Below are 26,043 nucleotides of genomic sequence, written 5' to 3'. Positions count from 1 at the left end.
TGAATGACACTTGAACGGCAAGTGGATCGAGTGGAGCGCAAGTGGAGGGCAAGTGAACAGGGAGGAATACACTTGCCGTTCAAGTGTCATTTGTCACTTGTAGCTTGGGGCCAAGCTACAAGTGACGAATGACACTTGAACAGCAAGTGGATTGAGTAGAGTGCAAGTGAACAGGGAGAAATACACTTGCTGTTCAAGTGTCATTCATCACTTGTAGCTTCGCCCTTGGCCCTGAGGCACTGGCAGAAGTGCTGGGCCTCAGCTTGCTCCCAGGAAGTCTGGTGAAGTACCACTTTGACTCCCCCTCCTCACACACACTTTTGTCTGCTGGCACATCACCATCTCCACAGGTAGAAGTTAAAATTTTCAGCACTCCAACAAAAAAAAGCTGCCTAGGTCTGCTTTATTAAGGAAGACATATATATATTTGTAAGCCCCCATGAAAAGCAAGAGGGATGTTTCTTGTGAACACACTTCCATCCTTATAGCCCATATTCTTTCAAACCAAGATAACTTTCCTCAGTCTTTCCCAATCTGACTTTATTTTGTTATCAGGAGACAGATTAGGAAGTTGCGAGACCCCTCCTGAGAAATGTCATTTTTCTTTCAGAAACTGTTTTGACTTTCCTTCAAAACCACTTCAAGTATTTCAATCCTCTAAAGTCACTTTGAGTTTTTCTTTAGGCAAAATCCATCAAGAACCCCAGATGTCCTGAATCCTCCTGAGAAATTCAGACAATCCCTGAGAAAAACTGTAAGCTTCATCAAAACTCCTTTGTTTGCCTTCAGAATTCTTCAGACATTATGCCTGAGCAACAGCCATCAAGTTCACTTCAAAGTTGCTTTAATGAAACTTTGGTCCAAGATCTAAATATAATTATTGTTAAATAATTGGGTTTTTTCCCCCCAAGATCACCTACTACTATTTTCAGCAATTACTTTTTAGAAGATATCCCAGTCTTCTTTTCTTGAGGGCAGGGGAGGGCAGGAAGAGTCACTGAGTGGTGACTTTCCCACCAAAAAGAATTATAAAAGTTGGCCTTATAAAGTCCATACATAGAGTATAAGGAGGGGTGGGATTTAAACCAAAGTCCAAGAAAGAGAGGGCCATGTGGAAAGAATACCACTGGAATGAGGGCCAGTTACAGTTTTTCCAGGAATTGTATGAAGTGCTGGTATAGAGAATGGAGGAAGATTCAGAACCAACACCACCCTATGAACTTCAGGCCCAAATAACTCCCCTTGTCACTCCTCACCAGATTGTTCGAACACCCAACCTTGGTGAGTGACATCCTCAAGGGCAACAGTTTCTATTAACACTACAACCAGTACTGATCCTGTCCAGAGCCTGGTGCTCATACAATGCCTATCAAATCCAAGGGGAGGAGAGGTACACGATTCTGGAGCTCCTACCTTCCTCAACATCATTCCTTAATGACGCCTCCAGCAGTGCAACGCTGGCCTCAAACGAAACCTTCTTGCGGCTGATCACATTCCTCCTCTTCTCATGTTTCCTCTTTTTGTGCTGCATCTCCTTCTCGTACTGTGCCCACTTCTTCAGCTGTTGAGCCCTGCGTTTCTGGGCTGCCCGGAGCCGCTCTAGTGTTGGTACCTTATCCAGCAGCTGAAGCTCTGTCAGCAGGTCCATGTGGGAGTCCATTGCCTGGGCAGATTCCAGAGGCAAAATGGGTCAACCTCACTGCTGCTGGACTAGCAGCCCAATCTGGGCACCCAGAGCCAGCTGTCCAGTACTAAGAGAACATTCTGTGGCTGAACCACGAATAGTGTCTCCTAGCGTCTGAAGAGCACATGGTGGAATTCTAGAGAGAAAGAAAATGACAAAGTGAGTTTTGTGCTCGCTCAAACTGAAGCTAAGTTTTACTTAGTTATTTACTTCCTCTTTATGTATACCCAGGCCTTTTTCCCCCAGTGGGAACCCAAGTGGCTTACATCTTTTTCTTCTTTCTATTATATCCTCACACCAAACCTGTGTGGTAGACTAGGCCCTACTTTTGTCTTCCAGATTCTAGTTCAATACTGCATCTATTACACCATTGCATATACATATATCACAGAACAGATTTCCTACAACCATTCATGTGGCTCTGTCTTCTGGTCTATGCATCATATTTGATTACATTAAAATTCTATGCCTGATAAATACGAAGAAGGGTATATGAAGAAGGGAGCTTTTACTCTTAAAAGCTTATATGCTGAAAATTTCGTTGGTCTCTTAAGTTGCCACTGGACTCAAATCCTGCTGTATGCCTGATAAAGAGCTCTATGAGCTCTGATACCAGTGCATGAGCATAGAAAGCTACCATTTATCAAGTCAGATCACTGGTGCATCTAGCTAGCATCTTGTGGACAGAGATGTGCCAGGGTCTCAGAGAGAAACATTCCCCCCCAACACCTGAGATCCCTTAACTAGATATATCAGAGGCTGAACCTTCTACATATACATTTGTCTCAATCAGGAACTCTTTCCCTAACTGGGATGTCGTATCCTGGGACGATGACTCCTGAACTCACTCTAAACTTTTATTTGTTTTAATCACCAATCTTTTTGCTCATGTAGGTCATCACGCCATATATGTGTAAAATAAAACCACCAACACTAAAGGTTTGGATCCTATGAACATGACTGCTAGATACCGTAAGAGGAAAGGTGCGCTGTGGCACAGGCTATCTAGCATGTACAGTATTCAGTCATAGGATCCATTAGGAAAATACACTGTCATAAAGTTATAGCATAATGATTTCAAAGGGCTTAGACGGGAGTAGCTCTGCTTAGGATTGCACTGTTTAAAACAAGTACAGTATATATTTGGGAACTGTGACACCTATTGAACATACTCCACAATCAGGTAATATTTAGTTTATATATTTTGTTACACATACATATTTCTGTTCTTTATATATTTTGTTATATATTCTATTTTTGGAGGTTGGGGAGGATAATTGTTATCTTAACTACTTTATAATTTTAGCATAATTTGAGGCCTTTGGCTAAAGAATATTTGTAGAAAAAAAGGGAGAGACAGGTATGACTGAAAAAGAACTGGAACCATGAAAACAGATAAGTTGAATAAGACCCCTTTGGTCCAGGGTCTTCAGCAAATGTTAGCCTAAACTCAAACCTAGTTCTCACCTAGGTGATCGATCACATGGGTCCCCATCTGCTTTCAGAAGAAGTACATCCTCGATACATATTTAATACACTAGCATACAAAACACACCTACAGTCATACACAACATAACTCCCTGTATGCAAAAAGCTAGGTGTCTTCACTCGCCTCCTCCTTGTGTGGAGGATTTGTGGGAGGTGGTCTGGCAAAACATTCCGTCATGCAAGCACCCATCATCCATCAGAAGTGGTTCGGTTCAGACACAAGCTTGCCTCTTCATCTACCATTTGTGAGAAAGAGACAGCTTTACTCAAATAAGATATGAACATGTTGAGCGCAGTGTAATGAAACATTGCAAGGCTATACTTCTTACAGGAACATGGTGCCAAGATGACATACCTGCCTTAGAATTTGTTATTAATTAGGTCACCTCCCTTCTTGCACAAACAGTAAAGAGAAGAACAGAGTCCCAGTTTCGCACAAGCCACGTGCAATAGCAGCTTTACAATGCCCTGGTTGCATACAACAATTCTGGACCATCTCCTTGCAGATAACAGCTTGCTCCATCATCGCTGCGGTCAGTTGCATAAGAGCAACACATTTGTTCAATTTTTTTCATCCCATCCACTCAGGTTTTAAAAAAAACAACTCATGAAGGAAGCTTGCAGCAATAAAACCCTACTAGTAATAGTATAACAAGACAAAGCAGCAGAAAGCTAACAATAAAAGGAAATGTTGTAAAATTGGCCAATAATCCATCATTAAAATTAAAATTTCTAACCTCCTATGCAGGGGTGTGACGGTAAGCAAGGGAAAAATTAAAGCACGGAGAATCAAATCCTGTGGGGAGTCCCAAACAAAAGGTACAGCATAAGAATACCAGAGATTATTTTGGCTTCCTTCAAGATCTCCAGGAGATTCTCCATGTTTTTTCCAGTTTGGATGACAATAATGTGTGATGGTTGCATTGGTTTAGTTCCCCAACAGAGGATATAATCAACAGCAGGCAATGGGATCTTTTTCTTTGCCTGAGGCAAACATCAGGCTGCCAGATGCAAAATGGAGGGCATGACAATCAGAGTCTTGGAAAGAGTTGAATTTTGGAATTTCCGTTGGACTTCAAGAGACAAAGGGACGATCTTACTCAAGGAAGGAAAGGTGTAGAAACCAGCAGTTGGACCAGCGTTCAAGAGTCTGAACACTGGGGGCTGCTTATACAGTCCTTTGTATTGTATGGGTGCTTGAGGAGGGGGTACTTGAGAAGTAACACCAGGAGTTCTGCAAAAGAAGCTTCCAGGTTTTGTTTTGTTTTTTAAAGCAGGCACTGTACACTTTTTTCATGGCAGTCTGGTTTGGCTTCATGTAGAGCCAGTTTGGTATAGAGGTTAAGAGCAGCAGGATTCTAATCTGGAGAACCAGGTTTGATTCCCCACTGCTCCGCCTGAAGCCAGCTGAGTGACCTTGGGTCAGTCATAGCTCTCTCAGCCTCACCCATCTCACAGGGTGATTGTTGTGAGGATAATAACACACTTTGTACACCGCTCTGAGTGTGGCATTAAGTTGTCCTAAAGGGGGGAACATAAATAGAATGTTGTTGTTATTATTAGTCCCTCTCAGCCAACAAAGCGTTGATATATCAAAGGCCTCTGAGAATTCTCTTTGCCGCAGGGACGCCTGTCAGAGCCTACTCAGATGCCTGTGGCACTGGGAGTCCCCTCTTGAAATGTAATTTTCAGAGACATGGGGGTCCAGTTCAGACTGGGACTGACACTCAGGGAAATGGAACCTAAGCCTTCCTCTTTGCACCATTTCCCCAACCTGAAATGGCTCCACAGAGTTGCTGCCCACCCCCTAAACAAACTCTCTCACACTGACAGGCTATATGTGTAGCGATGGGTTACACAGACATTTCCTGAAGGGGCAAATAGTGGCTTTGGATCTGTTTTAGGTTGAGAAAAATGGCACAGCATTGGGGGTGGGTGGGTGGGGAGGGTAAGCTTAATTCTCCTTTCTCTGGGTACCTTGGGCGTGAGCTGAATTGGGGTTTCATGCACCGGAAAGCTAAATTTCAGCAGGGAACTCCCAGCACACACCTGCTAGGATCCAGGTAACATGTAGCTGAGCCCTCAAGAGGAAATGCTTACTGCGCACACACACGGTGTCATGAGTCAGTCTGAGCCCAGCAACGACGAGAAGTCCTCAAATGAAGAGTTACCTGCAGCTAGCTCTCAGCCAGTAATTAAACAACTGGTTGCAGCTGACCCAGAGCCAGGAGGAGAACAACAAGAAATCAGGTAACCAACTGATCAGGAATCACAGCCCGCAGCTGAGGCAGAACCAACATGGGTAGCTCTGAAGCAGGCAAAAAGTCAGAGGCCACACCCAGACCTCCCAGCTCCCCCACAACCTTGCAGTGCCGACGCTGTCAGAGATGATAGAGTGGCAGGAGAGGAGGAGTGCTAGACTCATGAGCTGGTGTCAACTGTCAACTACTGAAATAGGCAAGTAATTGGCTGGTTGTTTAGCTCATCAAGGCAGAGCTATAAGGTCAGCCTGGCGAAACAGCATATCGTGGATGCAACAAGTATGCTTGATGGCTACTCCATTGACCTAGCTGTTACCTGACTTCTGCAACCCTGACCTCTAGACTGGACCTGACTATTGGCTTTGCTGGAACCCCCAACTCTGGACTGGACTTGGCATATCTGCTTTCTGGAACTCCCAGCTTTTGGACTAGACTCTGTCTACTCTCTGCAATTTTGCTGTGACTGACTCTTGAACTCCTGCCTTAGGCTTCTGGGAGTACTACATCAGTATACCCCATTTAGCAGTGGAAAGTATTATCAGTCAATGCCCAAATTCTCCTCCTCTCCTTCTGCACTGTATGGTGATGGCATATTGTGTTCTGGCTCTGGAAAAGTACTGGCACAAATAAATTGCCATGTGGTTTATTCTTTATTCTCAAGAATAAACCTAACTTCACCCCCAAAGGTAAACTACACATTTGCTTTGGATGTTGTCTTTTTCTCTACCTGGTCAGCTTCATGAGATCTCTTGGAGGCAGCTGGAGTATGAATGCAAGAGTCTTTGGTGCTGGGAACCATCCAGAACTAGCAGAAGTTGGTTGGAGAGCTCTTGAACCAGCAATGAATGCAAATTAACTGGGGAGTTGTAAATGAGCTGCTGATCAACTCCCCTTCTGCAGAGACAGTTGGGTTTCTAATCTATCCAGGACTTCAGGAGTTGTATCTTCCTCCTAGGCACACCTATAGTAGGGAATGCCCTGGACTGCCAGACATGAGCTTTTCTACCGTCTGCCTCCTTTGCTTCTGGGGTCTTAGGGGAGACTCGAGGGAGCACTAGTGGCAGAAGGGTCTATTTGAGGGTCTCCTGATCTGCCCAAAGCTGTGGTTCTTGGATGGGAATTGATTGTAACACAGAAGGCAGGTGTCTTCACCTAGAGGTTCCGAGGTTCAACAAACCAGAGTGTAATTGGGGGCCATAGAGGGAGGTCTTTCCCCCTAAGGAGTCTTCCTCTTCTGAGGAGTCCACCAATGATGAAGACAGGCCAGGGCAAACACTGGTTGATATAAAATTGACCTTCTCTATCAGCTAGTTTCTGAAATACATCTTTTCAAACAGAACTTCCCAAACCATGAGCTGCCAGACCCTGACTTTCTTTGACACACCCTCTTCATACCATCATGACACAGGCCAACCATCATATGGAACCAAAATTATGTGATTCGCCTAGGTCCACTGGCCACCCAAGTGACCAGACCCCTTGGAATTTTGTTCCCCTCTTGACAGCCTTGTACAAAACACATTTTATGCTTTGGAGAACAAATTGAACAGTGCATTTTTAAAAAGAGGGAGAGAAAGATCATTTCTGACTCCACCCACTGTACAGCAGAGAGTGAAGCAAAGCTGTGAACATCCATGCTAAGAAAAGACACAAAGAGCTGAGAGCCTCTAAGGAACAGATACGTTTGGAATCAAAAACAGAGGCAGAAATCTGAAGAACCCTCAAAGCAACTTATGTTCTACTCACAGCAACATGGGAGACCAAGCAAGGGGGGAGGGGGGACTCACACGAAAACTTGCTCAAAAACATATTTAGGGAACCTCTTCCCAAATCACTTTTTAATGAAAGAAGAATGTATGCAAAGCATGTAAGTGAGCACATTCTTTGCTTTCCCACAGTACTGAAGTGGCTGAGAACTGCATTCTTCATACGAGCCCTTCTGAAACAAGGCCTGCCTAAACTGCACACTGTTGAAATGCTTACCAAGACAGACGGCATTAAGTGCGTTCTCTGCTACATAAGGCATGCCACAATCATTTTTCCACTGCTCCCCCAACAGCAATTCCACTCAATTCTACATATCCTCTTTACATTCAGCCTTTTTTTTCCATTTCACATGACATAATGGCACTCAACAGTTGCACACAAGTTATTCTAATGTCAATTATAACTCCACATTGGCACTACACTTTCCATCTCCTCCTTACATGCCATCCAAGGAAAGACCACTTGGTGCTCTCTTGGACCTAGCATACTGAATATTCTAGCTATGCGCAGGAAGACAGTTGTTCAAATTCCAAAGCTTTGCTAGGACCACTTCAGGATCTTTCACAGAAAGGTTCACCGCACATCTGTCTAGCCTGCCAGCAGGTACCCAGTGAAAATCACAAAAACCCCAACAATACATCTCTCCCCACTCCCCACTATCTTCCACAAGTCAAATGAATCTAGTATTAACAGGCAATGTTGCAGATCTTCCTGCGCTTTCCCCTTTGTGTCAGAATACTATTTTACTCGCCTATTGATTCAGGTCTTTCCCCCCATTAGCACAACTGATGACATTGCCAGGGGTCTGTAACACGTCAATTTCCCAGCAGGAGCAATCACTAAAGAAGCAGACTGTTGGTCTATGGGGGAGGGGTGCAAACACTCCCACAATGGGAAAGAAAACTTTTCACAGGTTTGGGTTCCAGGAAGTTCAGAAAGTAATTCTGGCAAAGCGGGTGCAAGAGTGTCAAGTTTGTTCTGCTACTGCTTCTAACATATTGAGATCACTGGATACATTTTAAAGTGTCACCAACCCACCCCTACCCACAGAACACAGAAAGAAGCAAGTGGCTCCTTTGTGATCCATATAAAAATTCTAGTGCAAGAAAAGAAGTCAGAATTATGAATCACCGTTTCAGAAGTCAGTTTCTTACCATGCCAAGTTACAATTGCAAAAATGTGATTTTACTTTTTTTTAAAAAAAGACATCAGGACCATTAGCTTTCTGCTGCTTTACTGTTGGTTACTAAGTAGAGTTACCCCCTTCTAAACCCTGTTAAATCAATGAACTTAGAAAGGCACCACTCTGTTTAGGATTACAACACCAACCCGCAAGAAATATCAACAGGTATTTACATATTATTTTTCCTACTCCAGCCAGCAGTACACAAAACCTGTACAGCATTTGAACACATTTCTCATTACTAGTGGGCCAAAGAGGAAAAAAGAGGCACTGTGATCTAATAGCCATACATCTTTAAGAATGTCTGAACAACTATTGTGTTTAAATTGGGGACCCTGTGCAAGGACAGTGAGAGTGAAGAGAGGCATAATGCCTGAACTGCAGTAGAAGTGCCTCAGCTGTGCAGAGCAGCAGTGGGTTTTCCAGGCAGAGAATGTGTATGTCTCACAGTGCAAGCCTAGGCTTGAAATCAGTGTGTTCAGGCTGGAGTAACTCTCTATAGTATGGCACTGCAAACCACTTTCACCCCACTGACAATGTATACCTAAGAACCAAGCTACCTCTCATTTTACCAGCACTGGAGAAGTCCAGTAGCTTTAGACATATTATAGACATACAGAGTTTGTCCCCTTCCTGCACCAAGATGTTGCTGTCATATTGATGTTTCAATAACTGCAACCTGCCTCCAAGTGCTGGCTAAAGAAAACTGGATCCAAGAAGAACCTTTAAACCCAATCTGTGTACCACAGATATACTGTAATCCCTATCAGAGGAAAGCCCAACCAATATAACATTGGGACAGCTGGAAAGCAGCTTGGAGAAAAGCCAAGAATCAAGCATGTTCACAAGCACTGGAGTTCATGTGGACTAGAAGGGTACGCAGCGGTATCTATGAACTTGTAACATGTTTTAAGACCCACAAGAAAGAAATGGAAAGAAAACAAAACTCTTATCTGAGGATGATGACCTTCATGGGCTTGGTACACATTATGTTTTCATAGCATTTCCTGTACAGCAAAATTAGACTTACTGTAACGTAGCTGCTGGCCAGCTGTTCCCATATCTCACTAGAGATTAAGCTGCAATTTAAGTCTTCCAGTTCCTGGTTTAGATATCTCATCAGCCACAAACTCACTAGGTGATGTTAAGTAAGCCATTCTCTCTTCATCCAACCTAAAATATTAGCATACTAATACCAACCTAACCTACAGGATTGTTGCAAAAGTGATTTAGCAAACATATGTATACTGCAAACCACCAAAAATATAATAATTAGGCAGAAGTTCCCTGTTGAGTGAAGAAAGTGGCTGGCCCTACAGACCAAAGTCTGTAGGCATCTACTTAGGCATCTACTTCCCCACAGTGGTCATAACAGTCCCTTGTAACAGGCAACAAAATGGTTTAAGTCTCCACTGTGGGTGAGGTCACCAACTTCCAGGTGGTGCACGGAGATCTCCCAGAATTACAACTGATCTCCAGACTATAGAGATTAGTTTCCCTGGAGAAAATGGCTGCTTTAGAGGGTGGACTCTACATTATACCCAGCTGAGGTCGTTCCCCTCCCCTAACCTGGTCCCTCTCAAGGCTCCACCCCCAAAATTTCCAGGAATTTTTCATCTTGGAGTTGGCAGCTCTAACTGCGGAGAGCGTGAGTGGGAAGGTCTGCTCAGTTGGTCTCCACAACAGCAGTTCTGTGCAGATTCTCAGCTTACTTAACAACTTAAGCTGGACAGAATGGAAGGTGTGAAGCACACATCAAAGCCAGCTGCCCTCGTAACACACAGTCTTTGCTAAAAACAAAACTGTCCTTAGGGGCACATGTGTAAGCCAGCAAAGCAGCCTACCGCCACCACCAACTTCTCCTTTGATCCCCCCACAACAGAATTACTACTAGTACCACTCAGAGACAGACTTACAACTTCTTTGAGTTAAGCACAATATGTACCACTGAAGGAAGTAACTGGGAAGGAGAGAGGTGTGTTCTGGCATATAACGCATGCCCACAAACCTTGAGAGAAAGCCAGCTTCTTTTTGACTTTGGTGCCACTCATTAATTAGCACATGACACGGTTCAGAAACCCCATGCAGATCTCTGCTCCACTGTTCAGGCTCCCTGTTCTCAGAATGACCTAGTTTCCTTCCTAATATATATATATTTTAAAAAATACACATACACTTACACATACACTTGCCAGTTTCTTTTTGCACAAACTGGTCAGTCTAATTATAGCACAGCCACAATGTTCACTTACCTACGAAGTAGCAAAGGCCATTGGAGTTCACAAAACCTTGCATTGTAATTGCTCCCTCCCTCCCCTACATGAGAGGGTGGCTCTGCTCTACAGCCCAGCTCAGTTTCCATGAGCTCAGCACTTCCGTTTCTTGAGATGTGCCGAGAACACCCTGCAAACTGTGAAGCACAACCAGAAGTGTGGTCAGGAGTAATAGTTTACCTCGGGGGGGGGGGGGAGGGAGAAAGAGACATAGGACCACAAGCCTGCAGAAGGAGGGAGTGGGCTTCTACTCCTGAACACTTACCTCATGCAATATCTCAACTCCTAAGACCAGAAAAAAACTCCCTCTCTGCTTTGCAACAGAAGTTCATGGCAACAGTCAGTCCCGAAGGAGGAATAGAACCACTCACTAGCTAAGGAAAGCATAAAGGAGCACCAGTCCTCCTGATTCTCTGGTGGTTGTAGCTCCTATTTCAGCTATGCTTCACAACGGCCCCATCCCCTTTTTGAAAAGCTCTGAGAGCACCAGGAAAAGTAGTGGTGGGTGCCATGGTGCCCACGGGCACCATGCTGAGGAACCCAAGAAAATCTGGTGGGGCATGGAGAAAACAGTGGAAGTGAAGAGGGTAAAACAAACCGATATAAAGAAGCCAGCACTCTCGACATGTCTCTCACTCTGCCCTGTTTTGTAACAATTTTGCGTTTGTTGAAATATACGATTTGTGCCTAGTCAATTATGATAGTTAATGAATCGATTATTTTGTTAAAGAAACCATCTTTCTGCATCATATTTAGCACCATATTTAGCAATTAAGAAACCCTTTCCAAAGAGGTAGCTCTGAATTAAAAAATCTGTTTAAAGTCCACATTCTTAACACGCCGTTAACCAATTATTTGACCGTGCACATAGACAGATGAAATCAATTCATGCTTTCAGGCCTAGGAAAAGCACATAGAAAAGACTGTAAAGTGGGGGTGGAGTAGTACAGGGGGAAAAGGAACATTCCAAAGTGAACAAAGTTGAAAGGAAAGGCAGTTCCCAGGAAGACCAGGAGTCTCAGCCAACATATGGCCCTGTTTACACTACAAATTAAAATTGCTTTTAGCAATCTTATTGACTCTCTCCCCAGAGAATTCCGGGAGTTTTAGTTTAATGAAGTGTTAAGAATCCTTTGATATAAATGTATAGTGTATATGGGACCTGTTTCAGTTCTAATACATTGGTGGAAGCAAATTGTATTCTGTGTGGGAGAAAAATATCCAATATCTAGATAGTTAAAAGATTGGTATAAGTTCATTGTGATAGCTGCAGCTGGTCTTTTGCAGAACTTGGCTAGAAAGGGAGCAAGAACTGGAAAAGGAAAGGAGGAGGAGAATGATAATCCAAAGAGGAAGATCTATTGTGAAGATGATGGGGTAGGAGAATAGGACCCCCCCCCCATACATGCAGATAAGACCATGTTGGTTCTGCCCAAATGGTTGTTTATTATTTTATTTACCTTATATATAGTCTGCCTTTCTCACTGGAACTCAAGGCAGATTACAGGATATAAAACAATATAATCAGTCAGCATAGGACAACCAACGGACAATGCAATTGGACAAATGCAGCAGAAAGAAATGGGTCTTGGCCACATCAATTTCTATTCATTTGTTTGAATGTTTATTTTTTAAATGAACAGGATTCAGCATTAAGAGAACACAAGAGATTCTCTATATTACATTAAAAGTAAAGGTAGTCCCCTGTGCGAGCGCCGAGTCATTACTGACCCACAGGAGACGTCGCATTCACGACGTTTTCTTGTCAGACTTTTTGTTACAGGGTGGTTTGCCATTAATCTAACATAAATGCTGAACTCACCATGGGCCTCTTGGTCATGCAGCAAACCCAACTCCACATGCGAAATTATGCCTGTGCTCACCAGCAAACTGGAAGCTCGTTCAAACACCAGTGTTGCTTAAGGTTGTCAAGCAGCCTGCAGAAAATGTCATGTCTCTTAATAGTGGCTTAATGTATGGAAATGGGCAGCTGAAGCTTTCCATGGCATGGAGGGGTCGCCTGGTAAATAACATCCTATAACCACAACAACAACAACAACAACAACAACAACAACAGCGCTTATATATCACTCTTCTAGACAGATTAGGATGGCACTATAAGTCATTTTTAAAACATATGCAGATGGTTAAAATTCATCACCTTGTTAATAAAAATATTTTTGAAAGTATAAAACTGCTTCCTATTAGAGGTGCAGGGCTTGTTGACAGCCAATCAGCATCAAGAACAGAAGAACTAGATGTAAGTTTGCAGAACCAGATTTTTCTAACCTCGGGATACGGCATGGGGCCTCCTACAGAAGCCCCACTGCCATAAAAATATTATGTTTGTGCCATACTTTTCAAGTGTTTTTTAATCTCTAATGAATGGGTACTGCTGGGAGAAAATGCAGAAAGTTGAACAGGGAAGACGGAGAAACAGTGCAATCATTGCATAAATAATGCAAACTTCTTAGAGTGTCCCAAAATACAGATCTTCATGGCAAAGACTTTTGATTCCCCTCTTCCAGTTTATTTATGTTAAGTACACGCAGCTCTGTGTGCAAGTTATGCACAGATGGGGCTTGCAGAGGAAGTGTGTCCCCCACCCCTGAGTCACAGTACCTTCTCAGTGCCAGGTTTGCCATTTCAGAATTCAAGGTGGGGAAGCTTTTTTCAAAAAAGTGATGTATTTGACATGTACAGCCAATACAAAACTATATTTAACTGATCATATCAACAGGCAACACACAGAACAAGCAAACTGGCCAGAAGATCCTGAGCAATAATCACATGTGTTCAGGAACCGGGTTACAGGTACTGGACTTCCCCTCAACTTCTCCTCTCTCCCTGATTCCCATTAAAAAGACCCTGACATCTTTCCTAGCTGTCAGCTGCACTGCTGAGCACTTAGCATAAGTCGAGCTGACTTGCAATCTTTCTTTTCCAGTAGTGCCAAAACCTTTCATAAAATGGCATGCAGTACCTCCAAGCAGGTGCTTTAGAACCAGTCTATTCTGCCCTAGGCAATGGAAAGCAAAGCCCCTGTAATCCGTAGGATAAGTAACTGGCATGCTCTCAACGGCCCACGCCAAATACTGAGGGCAAGTGTCCAAATGTTGTTAACACCTGCCTTTGAATTTCCTTTCGGTCATCAATTTAAAAATATGAAAACTGTTACCAAGAGTTATGTTTCTGTTACAGACGATACCAATCATTAGGGACTCCAAGCAATTTGATAAATGGCAGAGGAAAATATCAGAGTTTGTGTGGGCAGGCAGGAAGCCTCGAGTGAAAATGAAAGTGTTACAGGATGCAAAAGAAAGAGGGGGAATGCAACTGCCCAACTTGAGACTTTATTATGATGCAATCTGTCTGGTATGGTTGAAGGATTGGATCACATTGAAAAATCGCAAACTGCTGGCCTTAGAGGGATACAAAAAATTATTTGGATGGCATGCATACCTATGGTATGATAAAGTAAAAGCAGATTCTATGTTCCTGCATCACTATATTCGGAGAAGCCTCTTCACAATTTGGAAGAAGTACAAAGAATGTCCGGGGTCTGAGCCCCAGCCCCCAGACTTGACAAGAGGGAACAGCAGGTCAACCGGGCTGACGGGCAAACAGAGGGGGCAGCCAGCAGCCAGCAGGTCAACCGGTCAGCCAGCAGGCAGTAGGTCAACCGGTCTGACTGGCAAGCAGAGGGGGCAGCCTGGGGACAGCAGGTCATCCCCTCCCACGGGCAAATGGAGCCAGAACCTGCCGGCGCCAGGGGCAAGAGGCAAAGGCCCAGGGCCTCAGGAGTCAGGGGGAGACAGAGAGAAGCCAGCGAGTCCCACTCCCCTGGGGAAGGAAAGGGGACTAAGCAAGGCAGAAGGGGCAAGGGCAGAGGGATTGGGGGCCCAGCAGTCACCCACCCAAAGACCTTACCTAAGGAGGAGAAGCAGCAGCAGCCCCAACAGCCCAAAGCCACGCCCCAGCTAGAAAATAGTGGCCTGGCCCAGGAGTTGCCAGAAGCCAAGCCACTCCAGGTGGGGCTATTGGAGGCACTCTGCAGGAAGCCCTGGGCAACCAGCCAAGGAGCCGCAGCTGGACCCACCTTCAGCCATCAGCTCAGCCAGGGAGGCCGAGCTGCTAGCCAGGGGACTGCAGCTGGACAGGCCTTCAGCAATCAGCCAAGGCAGGGAGGCTGGGCAGCCAGGGAACAAGGCACAGCTGGTGCTGGTCAGTGGGGCCAGATCAGCTACCCCAGCTGCAACTGCTTGGTGCAGCCCAAGACTGGGCTGGAAGAGGGGTGGGGCAGTAGAAGGAAGCCCTATAAAAGCTGGCTGGGAAGAGCCCTGTGGTGGTGGATGTGAGTAAGGAGTGATAATGTGGAGTGAGAGCGGTGCAATGCAAGAGTGGAGGTTTGGAGGAGAGTTCTGGAAGGAGGGGATGAAGAAGGACACAGGGGGCAAGCAGGCCAGGTTGAGCAGGCCAGCGAGTGGACTGAGAGGGAGTCTGGGTGAGGTATACTGCCCCTCCTTTCACAGAGCAGGGTCCTGCAGCATCCCTGGCCCCCCTATGATGTCAGGAGCAGACCGCCCAATGCCACGCCCAGCGGCAGCGGCGGCAAGCCCTGACAAGTTGGTGGCCCGTACGGGGAAAGCCGTTCCGACGCAGGCGCCAGTCGAAGGGATGTATCCCAATGCCGTAGCCCCAGCAGACCTCAGACTGTGGCTGGAGAAATGCTTGGACAGGATGTGGAGGAAGTTGGAGGCGGCCTTCCAAACAGCTCAGGCAGAGCTAATGCAGGCCGTGGAGCAGCGGATGCAAGCCTGCACACCCACAGCCTCCTCGCCAGTGGTATGTGCGTTGGCTTGGGAAAGTAACCCACCACCTGGCAAGCAGGTGCTGAGTCTATGCGCCACCGTGAGGATAGGCCAGCTGATCCTACAAGCCCTGTTGGACTCCGGGAGTGCAGTCTCAGCAATTCGGCCCCAACTCCTCCCAGCTGCCACCCCAGTGCACCGCTGGATCCCGGTGACGGATGTGATGGGCCGCACCCAGCCGTACCCTACGGCCCTAATCACGGTAGAGTACCTAGGGGTCTGCCACCAAATGGAAGTTGCCCAGGTAGCTCACCTACCCGTGCCAATGCTGCTGGGAAGAGATGCCCCGGGGTTCTTCAGGCTCCTCCAGCAGGCAGCGAAGAAATCGGGAAGAGACGCCCCAGGGATCGCCAGGCCTCGGCGGGAGGCGGCACGGGAATTGACAGACCCACAAGTTGCCACCACTCTGCAAGTGGAGGAGGCCGACGACCCGGGAGAGGGTCCCTCCACCAGACCAGGGGCAGAACCACGGACTGAAGACCCAGCTGGACCCCCAGCAGATCGCCCATTCTGTGATGCCCAAGGGGCAGATGAGTCCTTGCAGCGCTTGCGAGAGACAGCCGCTCGTGAGGAGGAGCAGGTGCGGGATGAACGGAGGTCCCAACGGCTCCCTCGCATTGAGAAGCAAGGAGGGGTTTGGGTTCGCATAGCTCGTGCCCCGAATGGCCAGGGAGAGGTCCGCCAACTACTTGTGCCAGCAGGCTATCGGCCGGAGGTCCTCCGCACCGCCCATGAGCACGCTTGGGCCGGGCACCTGGGGCACCACAAGACCCTGAGGAAGATCCTCGAGCGTTTCTTCTGGCCCTCGGTGAATGCGGACGTGAAGGCATACTGCCGCTCATGCCCCACCTGCCAGAGGGTGGCAGCGAGACGCCCGCCAAAGGCCCCTCTTTCCCCGCTGCCAGTGATGGGGGTGCCCTTCCAGCGGATAGCAATGGACTTTATCGGCCCACTGCCACGCACACCCCGGGGCTACCGTTTTGCCCTGGTGATCGTGGACTACGCCACACGTTTCCCGGAGGTCATTCCTTTGAAAACTATGCAGACCCCGGGGGTGGTCCGGGCGTTGTCCAAGCTGTTCGCAATGGTGGGGCTGCCCAGCGAAATCTTGACAGACCGGGGAGGGCCCTTCCGAGCAAAGGCCATGCGTCAGCTCTGTCAGAACTTGGGGATCCGGCAGGTGTTCACCTCTGCCTACCACCCCCAAACAGATGGATTGGCAGAGCGCCTGAATCAGACTGTTAAGGAGGCCCTGAAAAAGATGACGCATGACAAACCTCACCAGTGGGACCTGTATATCGACCCCCTGATGTTTGCCCTCCGAGAGACCCCCCAGGCCTCCACTGGCTTTAGCCCATTTGAACTGCTGTATGGGCGAAAGCCACGAGGAATGCTCTCCCGCCTGGTGGAGCAATGGGGCCCCCAAGCCAGCCCCCCAGCCCCCCCAGTCCAGGAGTACGTGAGCCAACTCCGCGAGCGGGTGCAGCAGTTCCAAGCAGAAGCAGGCCGACGGCTGGCCCACGCCCAGACACACCAGAAGGCCGCGTACGACCGGGGTACGCGACAGAGAACCTTCCAGCTGGGGGAGAAGGTCCTCGTCCACCGCACAGTTTTTCCCAGGGAGGAGGGGGACCCCTGGCGAGGCCCCTATGTGGTGACAAAGGTACTAGGACCTACCACCTATGAGGTCCAGTGTGGGCCTCGTCGACGCCAGAGGAAGACGCTCCACGTGAACCTGCTGAAGAGGTGGTACGAGCGGGACAGCGAGGAGTGCCAGCTGGCGGAGGACCCCCTGGAACTCCCATCCAGTGAGCTGCCGTGGACCACAGAAGGCCCAGAATTCGAGGAGCCCAAGGTGGACCCCCAGCTCGACCCAACTCAGCGGGCCCAGCTACAGGCTCTATGGGCCCGGGTACCAGGCGTCTTCTCCCGCAGACCAGGTAGCACCAGCCTGATACAGCATGCCATCCCAACCGAGCCAGGGCAGGCGGCTCGGGCTACGTGGCGACCCATCCCTAGAAAGCGGTGGGAGGCAGTGGAAAAGGAGACGGACGAGATGCTCCAGCTGGGGGTGATTGAGCCCTCACAGAGTGCCTGGAGGAGTCCAATAGTCTTGGTGCCCAAGCCGGACGGGACCACCCGCTTCTGCGTCGATTACCGAGAGCTGAATAAGGTGGCCAAGTTCGACGCCTATCCCATGCCCCGAGCAGATGTGCTGGTGGATCACCTGGGGTCCGCTCGCTACCTGTCAGCTCTCGATTTAACCAAGGGGTACTGGCAGGTGCCCGTGCGACCTGAAGATCGGGAGAAAACAGCCTTCGCCACTCCCCAAGGTCTTTTTCAATTTAAGAAAATGCCTTTCGGGCTCCATGGTGCAGCAGCCACGTTCCAGCGACTAGTGGACCAGGTGCTGGGCAAGTGCCGGGCATACGCTATGGCCTACATTGACGACATCATTGTCTTTAGCCCGGACTGGCCCACCCATCTCCAGCACCTGGAGTCAGTCTTGAGAGCCCTTCAACAGGCCGGACTGCGGGCCAACCCAAAGAAAAGCCACCTGGGGTTCCGGGAACTCCAATACCTGGGCTTTGTGGTCGGGGGAGGACGAGTCAGGCCACCACCGGACAAGGTGGCCTCAATAGCCGACGCCCCACAGCCCAAGACCAAGAAGCAGGTTCGGCGATTCCTAGGACTGCTGGGGTATTACGGGCGGTTCATCCCCCACTTTGCCTCCCGAGCGGCGCCCCTGACAGACAGCTTGAGGAAGGGGCTGCCCAACCAAGTCCGGTGGACCCCAGAACTAGAGGCAGCTTTTAAGGACCTGCAGTCAGCCCTCTCCAATGCCACTGCCCTATGGAACCCAGACTTTGACCGGCCCTTCACACTGGCCACGGACGCCTCGGACACAGGCCTCGGGGCCGTGCTGACCCAGGAGCGGGATGGCGTGGATGTCCCAATTCTATTCCTAAGCCGGAAGCTCCAGCCCGCCGAGAAGCGCTACGCCACGGTGGAGCGGGAGGCCCTAGCGGTCAAGTGGGCGGTTGGGGCCCTGCAGTACTACCTGGCCAACAACCCCTTTGTACTGCTGACAGACCATGCACCCCTGCAGTGGCTCCATCGCATGAAGGCGCACAACCCCAGGGTGCTGCGGTGGTACCTCTCCCTCCTACCCTTCCAATTCACCGTCAAATACCGCCAGGGGGCGCGGCATGTGGACGCGGACTTCATGTCTCGCATGTTCGAGGCTGAACCGGACCCCCACAACTCAAAGCCAAGCGGGGAGGTGTGTCCGGGGTCTGAGCCCCAGCCCCCAGACTTGACAAGAGGGAACAGCAGGTCAACCGGGCTGACGGGCAAACAGAGGGGGCAGCCAGCAGCCAGCAGGTCAACCGGTCAGCCAGCAGGCAGTAGGTCAACCGGTCTGACTGGCAAGCAGAGGGGGCAGCCTGGGGACAGCAGGTCATCCCCTCCCACGGGCAAATGGAGCCAGAACCTGCCGGCGCCAGGGGCAAGAGGCAAAGGCCCAGGGCCTCAGGAGTCAGGGGGAGACAGAGAGAAGCCAGCGAGTCCCACTCCCCTGGGGAAGGAAAGGGGACTAAGCAAGGCAGAAGGGGGCAAGGGCAGAGGGATTGGGGGCCCAGCAGTCACCCACCCAAAGACCTTACCTAAGGAGGAGAAGCAGCAGCAGCCCCAACAGCCCAAAGCCACGCCCCAGCTAGAAAATAGTAGCCTGGCCCAGGAGTTGCCAGAAGCCAAGCCACTCCAGGTGGGGCTATTGGAGGCACTCTGCAGGAAGCCCTGGGCAACCAGCCAAGGAGCCGCAGCTGGACCCACCTTCAGCCATCAGCTCAGCCAGGGAGGCCGAGCTGCTAGCCAGGGGACTGCAGCTGGACAGGCCTTCAGCAATCAGCCAAGGCAGGGAGGCTGGGCAGCCAGGGAACAAGGCACAGCTGGTGCTGGTCAGTGGGGCCAGATCAGCTACCCCAGCTGCAACTGCTTGGTGCAGCCCAAGACTGGGCTGGAAGAGGGGTGGGGCAGTAGAAGGAAGCCCTATAAAAGCTGGCTGGGAAGAGCCCTGTGGTGGTGGATGTGAGTAAGGAGTGATAATGTGGAGTGAGAGCGGTGCAATGCAAGAGTGGAGGTTTGGAGGAGAGTTCTGGAAGGAGGGGATGAAGAAGGACACAGGGGGCAAGCAGGCCAGGTTGAGCAGGCCAGCGAGTGGGCTGAGAGGGAGTCTGGGTGAGGTATACCGCCCCTCCTTTCACAGAGCAGGGTCCTGCAGCATCCCTGGCCCCCCTATGATGTCAGGAGCAGACCGCCCAATGCCACGCCCAGCGGCAGCGGCGGCAAGCCCTGACACAAAGAATACCTACAAGAAGGAATTCCCTCCTGGGTGGTTCCATATGAAGTAATAGATCCAAGAACGGTCGATAATGAACAACAGTGTTTAACGTATAAGGAGATAACTCAAATAGAATCCTTTAAAATAAGAATAAGAACGCAACAAGAGATGTCTCCAAACTACGACTGGTTTCAATATAGACAAGTTAGAGATCTTTATTACTCAGACTGTGCGAAGGGAGGGATAAGGATGGAAGACTCAGAATTAGAGAAAGTAATTTTACAAGAAGACCAAAAGGAAATTTCTAAGGTCTACAAAGTGTTGTTAAAATGGTATACTGAAGATGAGACAGTCAAAGTGCAAATGGTGAAGTGGGCTATAAACTTTAACAAAGAAATAACAATGGAGGCGTGGGAATACTTGTGGAAACATACATTGAAAATCACGACATGTACCAATATTAAAGAGAATATTTACAAAATGATTTACCGTTGGTATCTGACGCCAAAGAAGATTGCGCTAGGGAACTCGAATATGTCTAATAAATGCTGGAAATGTAAAAAACATGAGGGATCAATGTATCATATGTGGTGGACTTGCGAGGTAGCTAGGCAGTACTGGGGGGAAATAATAAGAGTAATGAGTGAGATTTTACAATTTCAAGTTAACAAGAACCCAGAACTCCTGCTACTGAACTTGGGAATGGAAGACATCCCAGCACAACATAGGACATTGATATTCTATATGACGGCAGCAGCCAGACTTTTGTATGCGCAGAAGTGGAAAGTACAAGAAGTGCCAACTACTGAGGACTGGATTTACAAATTGCTGTACATGGCGGAGATGGACAAAATGACAAGAAAACTGAGAGACCTTGATCCAGGGCAGTTTAACACGGACTGGGGAAAGCTGAAACAATATTTGGTGAAAAAATGGGAGGTGGGAGGAGAACTGTCGCCGTTTGAAAATTATTGAGGTACACAGGAGGAGAGAAGTGACTATACCGAGGGGGTGGAGAGTTAATGGAAAAATTCTAAGCAACTTTATATGATTTTTAAGTATTATATTAAGTAGCAATAGCGTTGATACTATGTGAATTAATGGGATAGAAATTAACTAATCTATATTTTTTGGAAAGATAACCGTATAACATAGAGTGAATATATACATACATACGTAAATTCAAAGATAGGTCTAATTGTTAGACTTATGGTATATGTATAGATAAAGAACAACATATAGAACAGAAGCCTAAGCAAATGACAATAAGTGTGTATAATAAGTATGTGTATAGAAGTATTGGAATTGATGTATAAAGGGGGGCAAATTGTTTGTCCCATATTGAAGAGAATAGAAGGAGTAAGATAAAACACAGGTTATCAAAATGAATATTATTAGTAGTTTTAATGAAGAAGATAGATTAAGAGGATTTTATTTATATGACAATTTATATGACAATTTATATGTGAAAGGAAGTGGAAATAGTGCTTAGAAGAATCTGAAAGTATATTATAATAAACAAATAAAATAAATATGAAGGAGTAGAGCGAAAGTGGATAGGGGGTTGGAAAACTGTTGGAAGTCAATAAAAAGGGGGGGGAAAGGGAGGGGGTTAGAATTAGAAAAAATTAAAGAATGTGATTATAATTGTTATTATATGTTTCTAATCCAATAAAAATTCTTTTAAAAAAAATTTAAAAATATGAAAACAAAAACATAGGAGGCTCTATGTAGCAGTCAAACTACAGGCGAGTTCATCGGCATGATAAATGGGGGAAGCACAAATAGAATTACGGGGGGGGGGGTGACCTAACCACACACATAAGTGAAGCCACATTCATGAAGTCAATCAGCACACACAGTCCGGGAGTTCCTCACTTTGAATTCCTGATTTGGATAGGGACCACGGTGCATGGTGAGAGGGTCCTTAAGACTCCCCGCATACCCACACTATTTTCCCAACCCAAAATGACCCAGGGAGTTGCTGTTGGTCCCATTGGGAAAACTTACATGCGGCCATTAGCACAAGCAAATTATCCCAATCAGGGTCCATTTCAGGTTGGGGGAAATGTTGTGGAGGGGAAGGCTTAAGCTCCATCTCCCCATACACTGTGGTTCTGATCCAATTTGGGACTTGAGTGAAGTCTGATCGCAAGTCCTCATGAGAGCCATAAAGTCTTTGAAACATGTTAATCAGCCCCCAGTTCAGTCCCATTCATATGTCACAGATGTGCAAGGCTTTTACTGCCCTGTGGAAGTAACACCACCCTGGCAGTATGTAGACAAGGGAGTCATATGCAACAACCTGAGTCTGTAAGGAATAGCTGACTATACCAGTGCTGCATCTTCCTGAAGGCCAGGATAGCGATGACATCTTTCCGTGCGGTCATTCCCTATAAAACAATTTCAAAACAGGTTTATGATCCCCTGTTACTTTCCAGGAAGGGAGGGAGAGGTATATGGTGATTGATTGAGCTGGGAAAAGGAACTCAGCCCCAGACTCAATTCCTCCATTGATAGCGTAGGACTGGCTTCCCCTTTGGTGGACTAAACTCCTTTAATCCAGTCTTTTGCAGTTGTTTGTCAAACGCCGCCCTGGAGGCTTTGAAATTGCACCTCAAAATCTGATTGGCCCAAGAAGACACTCTCTGGCTAAAGGTCCATAAATACATTATTCTGGACAGAACTTCTGTGTCAGGACTCTGGAACTAGGGGGACAAGATCCAACAGTATGTATCTACATCTTGGACCCATTCCCAGGGAGGGGGAATATAGTAAGGATTAGCTAGTCAAATTCTTTTTCTGTTTCTTTGTAGTGTTCTTCCTAAATTCTGCATGTCTACAGATTGTTCCTGATTATTTATGCTTTCTAGGATTTATGTGTAGTTATTAATGTTCTTTTGGTTAACGTAGACTGCCTAGAAGAATCTCATTCATATTTTGCCAAACGCTGTCTGGTCATTCTAACAAAAGTGGGCCAGTGCTGACGGACAGCTCTAGCAGAGAGGAACACAGATACTGGACGTAGGGAGAAAGGAGGGAGGAAGCCCAAAAGTCCCCCCCCCTCTCTCATGCAACACACACACACACAAACAGTCTAGCTTGCAAGAAAGCTATAAACACAGTTAATAAAAGAAATTCTCTTGCTGGTGGCAGCCAATGCCAAAGAAGAGTTCAGATAGGGAAGGAAGGGAGGTTGGCAAGGAGTTTGGCTCTCAGCCAACTTGGTACATAGGGCTGAGCCTCAAGTGGCAGGGTAGGGCATGGTGGCCAAGAGCAGCAGAAAGCCAAGCATGCCTGTGACAATTAGAATTAAAAACACAAGAAAATGCAACCATGTTGGCCTGTGAAAACATGGGCCTACAGTAGTGCTAGGAACTGAGAAATCCAGGTAAGAGTCCCTCTCTGCTTTGGAAGCTTTCTAGATGACTAATCCCACACACTCGGCCCAACCAACCTCACAGAGTTGTTGTAAGGATAAAGTGGAAGACAGAAGAATAACATAAGCCATTTTGGGTTCCCACTGGGGAGAAATGCTGGGTATAAATGAAGTAAGTAAATAAATGATGTTACTCAAGCCCAGCAGTCTTTGGCCTGCTCACCAGTTAGATGGGAGGCCTCCTGGGAACTCTCAATGTGTGTAATGCTGACAAAAGGTAGCATACAAATGTCACAGATAATGGAATGGATTCAAAGGCTCCATTCCAGTGACAGCAGAGCTCTCCTACAATACAAGGAACCTTGCTCCAGTAGAAGAGGTATGTTCTAGTGTAGGATGAGTCCTGTTGGAAGGTTCTACCAGTCACAATATTGTTCCACCTTTGGAGGAACAATAACAAAGAAACAGGTCAGGAGAGTTGAGGAAAATGAGTAAAAGTATCACTCCAATACCTGCAGGAAGACAGCTCAATGTAGCTTCATCCATACAGGACAGGATTTGGGGATGTGGAACCTGAACACCCAGATCATCAGTGGATTCTTTAACCACTTGGGCAGAAAGATTAGAATATGAAAACTGAAACAGAATCACTTAAGCATCTCCTGCTCAGATGACTCATGAAAGCTGCCAAGTCGCATGCTAAATACAATACTGTTCTAGAGGTATATATAGCAATGTGACATATATACAGTGAGGGGCTCTCGCAATTGGTCCCTGATAAGTTAATTGCTGTGGGCGCTTGCAAGGTATTTTTTAGGCAAAATTGCTTTCATCTGAGCTGACTTAGATTTAGGGCACTGTCTGGTTAAGCTTTGTTGAATGGTTTTCGGACATTGTGGTCCAAAGATGTGGACAATTTGCTTGGAAATGCGTAGCCTACCACTTCACATGACCCTTCCCTCCTTCATTCTTAATGAAATATCAGGGGAGAGGGTTTCAGCCAGACAGATTCAGGAGGTGCTCAGTAACGCCTTGCGAGAGAAGGCAATTCCAACGATGTTCAGTTCAAGCAGTATTAGAAGAGGAGATGATGGGATGGCTTTCATTGAAAAAAAATCCTTAGTAGATCTTCAAGACTTGCGTAATTACAGGCCAGTTGCAAGGTGCTAGAGTGGGTGGTGGCTATCTAATTTTGAGAGCTCTCAGCTGACACTAATTATGCACTCTTATTTCAGCTGGGATGCAAGGAGACCCCAACCACAGCCTAGAAATCCCACCTGTTTTTCTTAACATCCAGTCTGATGAAGTGTTGTGGAAAACTTGCACACAGTTTTGTTATTTTGCTTGGTCTTAATAAAAGGAACTACATGCCTTCCATTTGGGGATTTTACTATGGACCAACAAGGCTACCAGTTTTTGTCCATTTTTTCCCCAACTGAGAAGAATAGCAAGCTGAGTTAAGAATAAATAGAAAACAATACTCATGTAGTGCACTTGACTGAAGATTTTGTGCAGTTTTTCTCAGCAGGTCCTTTATTGGCCTCAGGGCTATGCACAAGACCCATCTTGCCCCCTCTGTAACAGCTATCAATAGATGATCTTGGGGGGGAACAATACCTATCATAACTGCATTAGATACGCAGGTCCTCCGTTTGTCCTCTTCCTTGTCTCCTGCGTATTATACACAAAGAAAAGTCTCTGTTTTTGATAGATGCAGTTTAAACCAACACACAGCTGAACAGTTCTTACAATAAGTGCTCCAAAGAGAGCAACAAGCAACCCACAAAGAAACCCCTCTTGCAGAGCTATGGCAGCGGGGCGCCTATCTAGTCTAGCACAGAGACTGCACACCCACCATAATATTATCAAATAAAATACTTGACATATCCAGCCCTTCCCACATCAATGATACTATTCAAGTATGGCACGACCTCGGAGAGGCCAACTATTTAAACTACCAAAGGATTGTAAGTAGCACTGAATGGCCGAGCCTCTTGAGTAATGATTTACCTACCCTTCTTGCTCCAAATACAGCCTCCCTACCAGTTCTCTATAACCCAACACTGAGATGTGTCCTTTCTCGGGTATTTCAGATATTAGGTAAAGGTAGTCCCCTGTGCAAGCACTGAGTCATTACTGACCCATGGGGGGATGCTGCATCATGATGTTTTCTTGGCAGACTTTGTTACAGGGTGGTTTGCCATTGCCTTCCCCAGTCATCTACACTTTACCCTCAGGAAACTGGGTACTCATTTTACCAACCTCAGAAGGATGGAAGGCTGAGTCAACCTTGAGCTGGCTACCTGAGCCCGACTTCCGCCAGGATCAAACTCAGGTCGTCAGCAAAGCTTGGGCTGCAGTACAGCAGCTTACCACTCTGTGCCACGGGGCTCTTAGTTACCTATTTCAGATATTACCTGTACATGGGATGTTGCAATGTAAGGGAGAACACTGCCTGCCCACCCTCCTTCCAGCAGTCATGGTGTATTCTAACATGCATTCTGAAGTGTTACAGTCCCAAGAAGATTGTATCCTATCTTTGAAACAATTCTGAAAATTCTTCAATCTCTCCAAGGAAATGCAGGAATTTTTCTAGTGGGGACCACATGTGATATTCTGAGAATTTGCTTATGTTAAAAACCCAAGTTTCTAGCCCTTCAGACTGCAAAGGAAAGACTGAAAGTCTGCAGGTTATGAATGGTGAAATTTCAGACTGCACAAAGCTTTTCAAAGAGGACAAGGTGGCCATTTTGGGGTGTCATTTGCCTGCAGTCTGCATTCTCAGATTTGCCATC

The 26,043-nt window shown here is 47.1% G+C and overlaps 1 protein-coding gene across 1 annotated transcript in view; it reads right to left on the bottom strand.

The window, feature by feature from the left end:
• The window catches only part of PPP1R16B (protein phosphatase 1 regulatory subunit 16B), a 155,598-nt gene that overhangs the window by 97,993 nt on the left and 31,562 nt on the right, over positions 1–26,043 (bottom strand). The window contains exon 2 of the mRNA XM_054981321.1: positions 1,414–1,820. Within this exon, the coding sequence (XP_054837296.1) occupies positions 1,414–1,660 (247 nt within the window). The 5' untranslated portion in view covers positions 1,661–1,820. The remainder of the gene's footprint in view (positions 1–1,413; positions 1,821–26,043) is intronic.

This window comes from Eublepharis macularius, chromosome 5 (genome assembly GCF_028583425.1).
Source record: "Eublepharis macularius isolate TG4126 chromosome 5, MPM_Emac_v1.0, whole genome shotgun sequence".
Classification (NCBI taxonomy): domain Eukaryota; kingdom Metazoa; phylum Chordata; class Lepidosauria; order Squamata; family Eublepharidae; genus Eublepharis; species Eublepharis macularius.
This window is presented reverse-complemented; position numbering and strand designations above follow the sequence as displayed.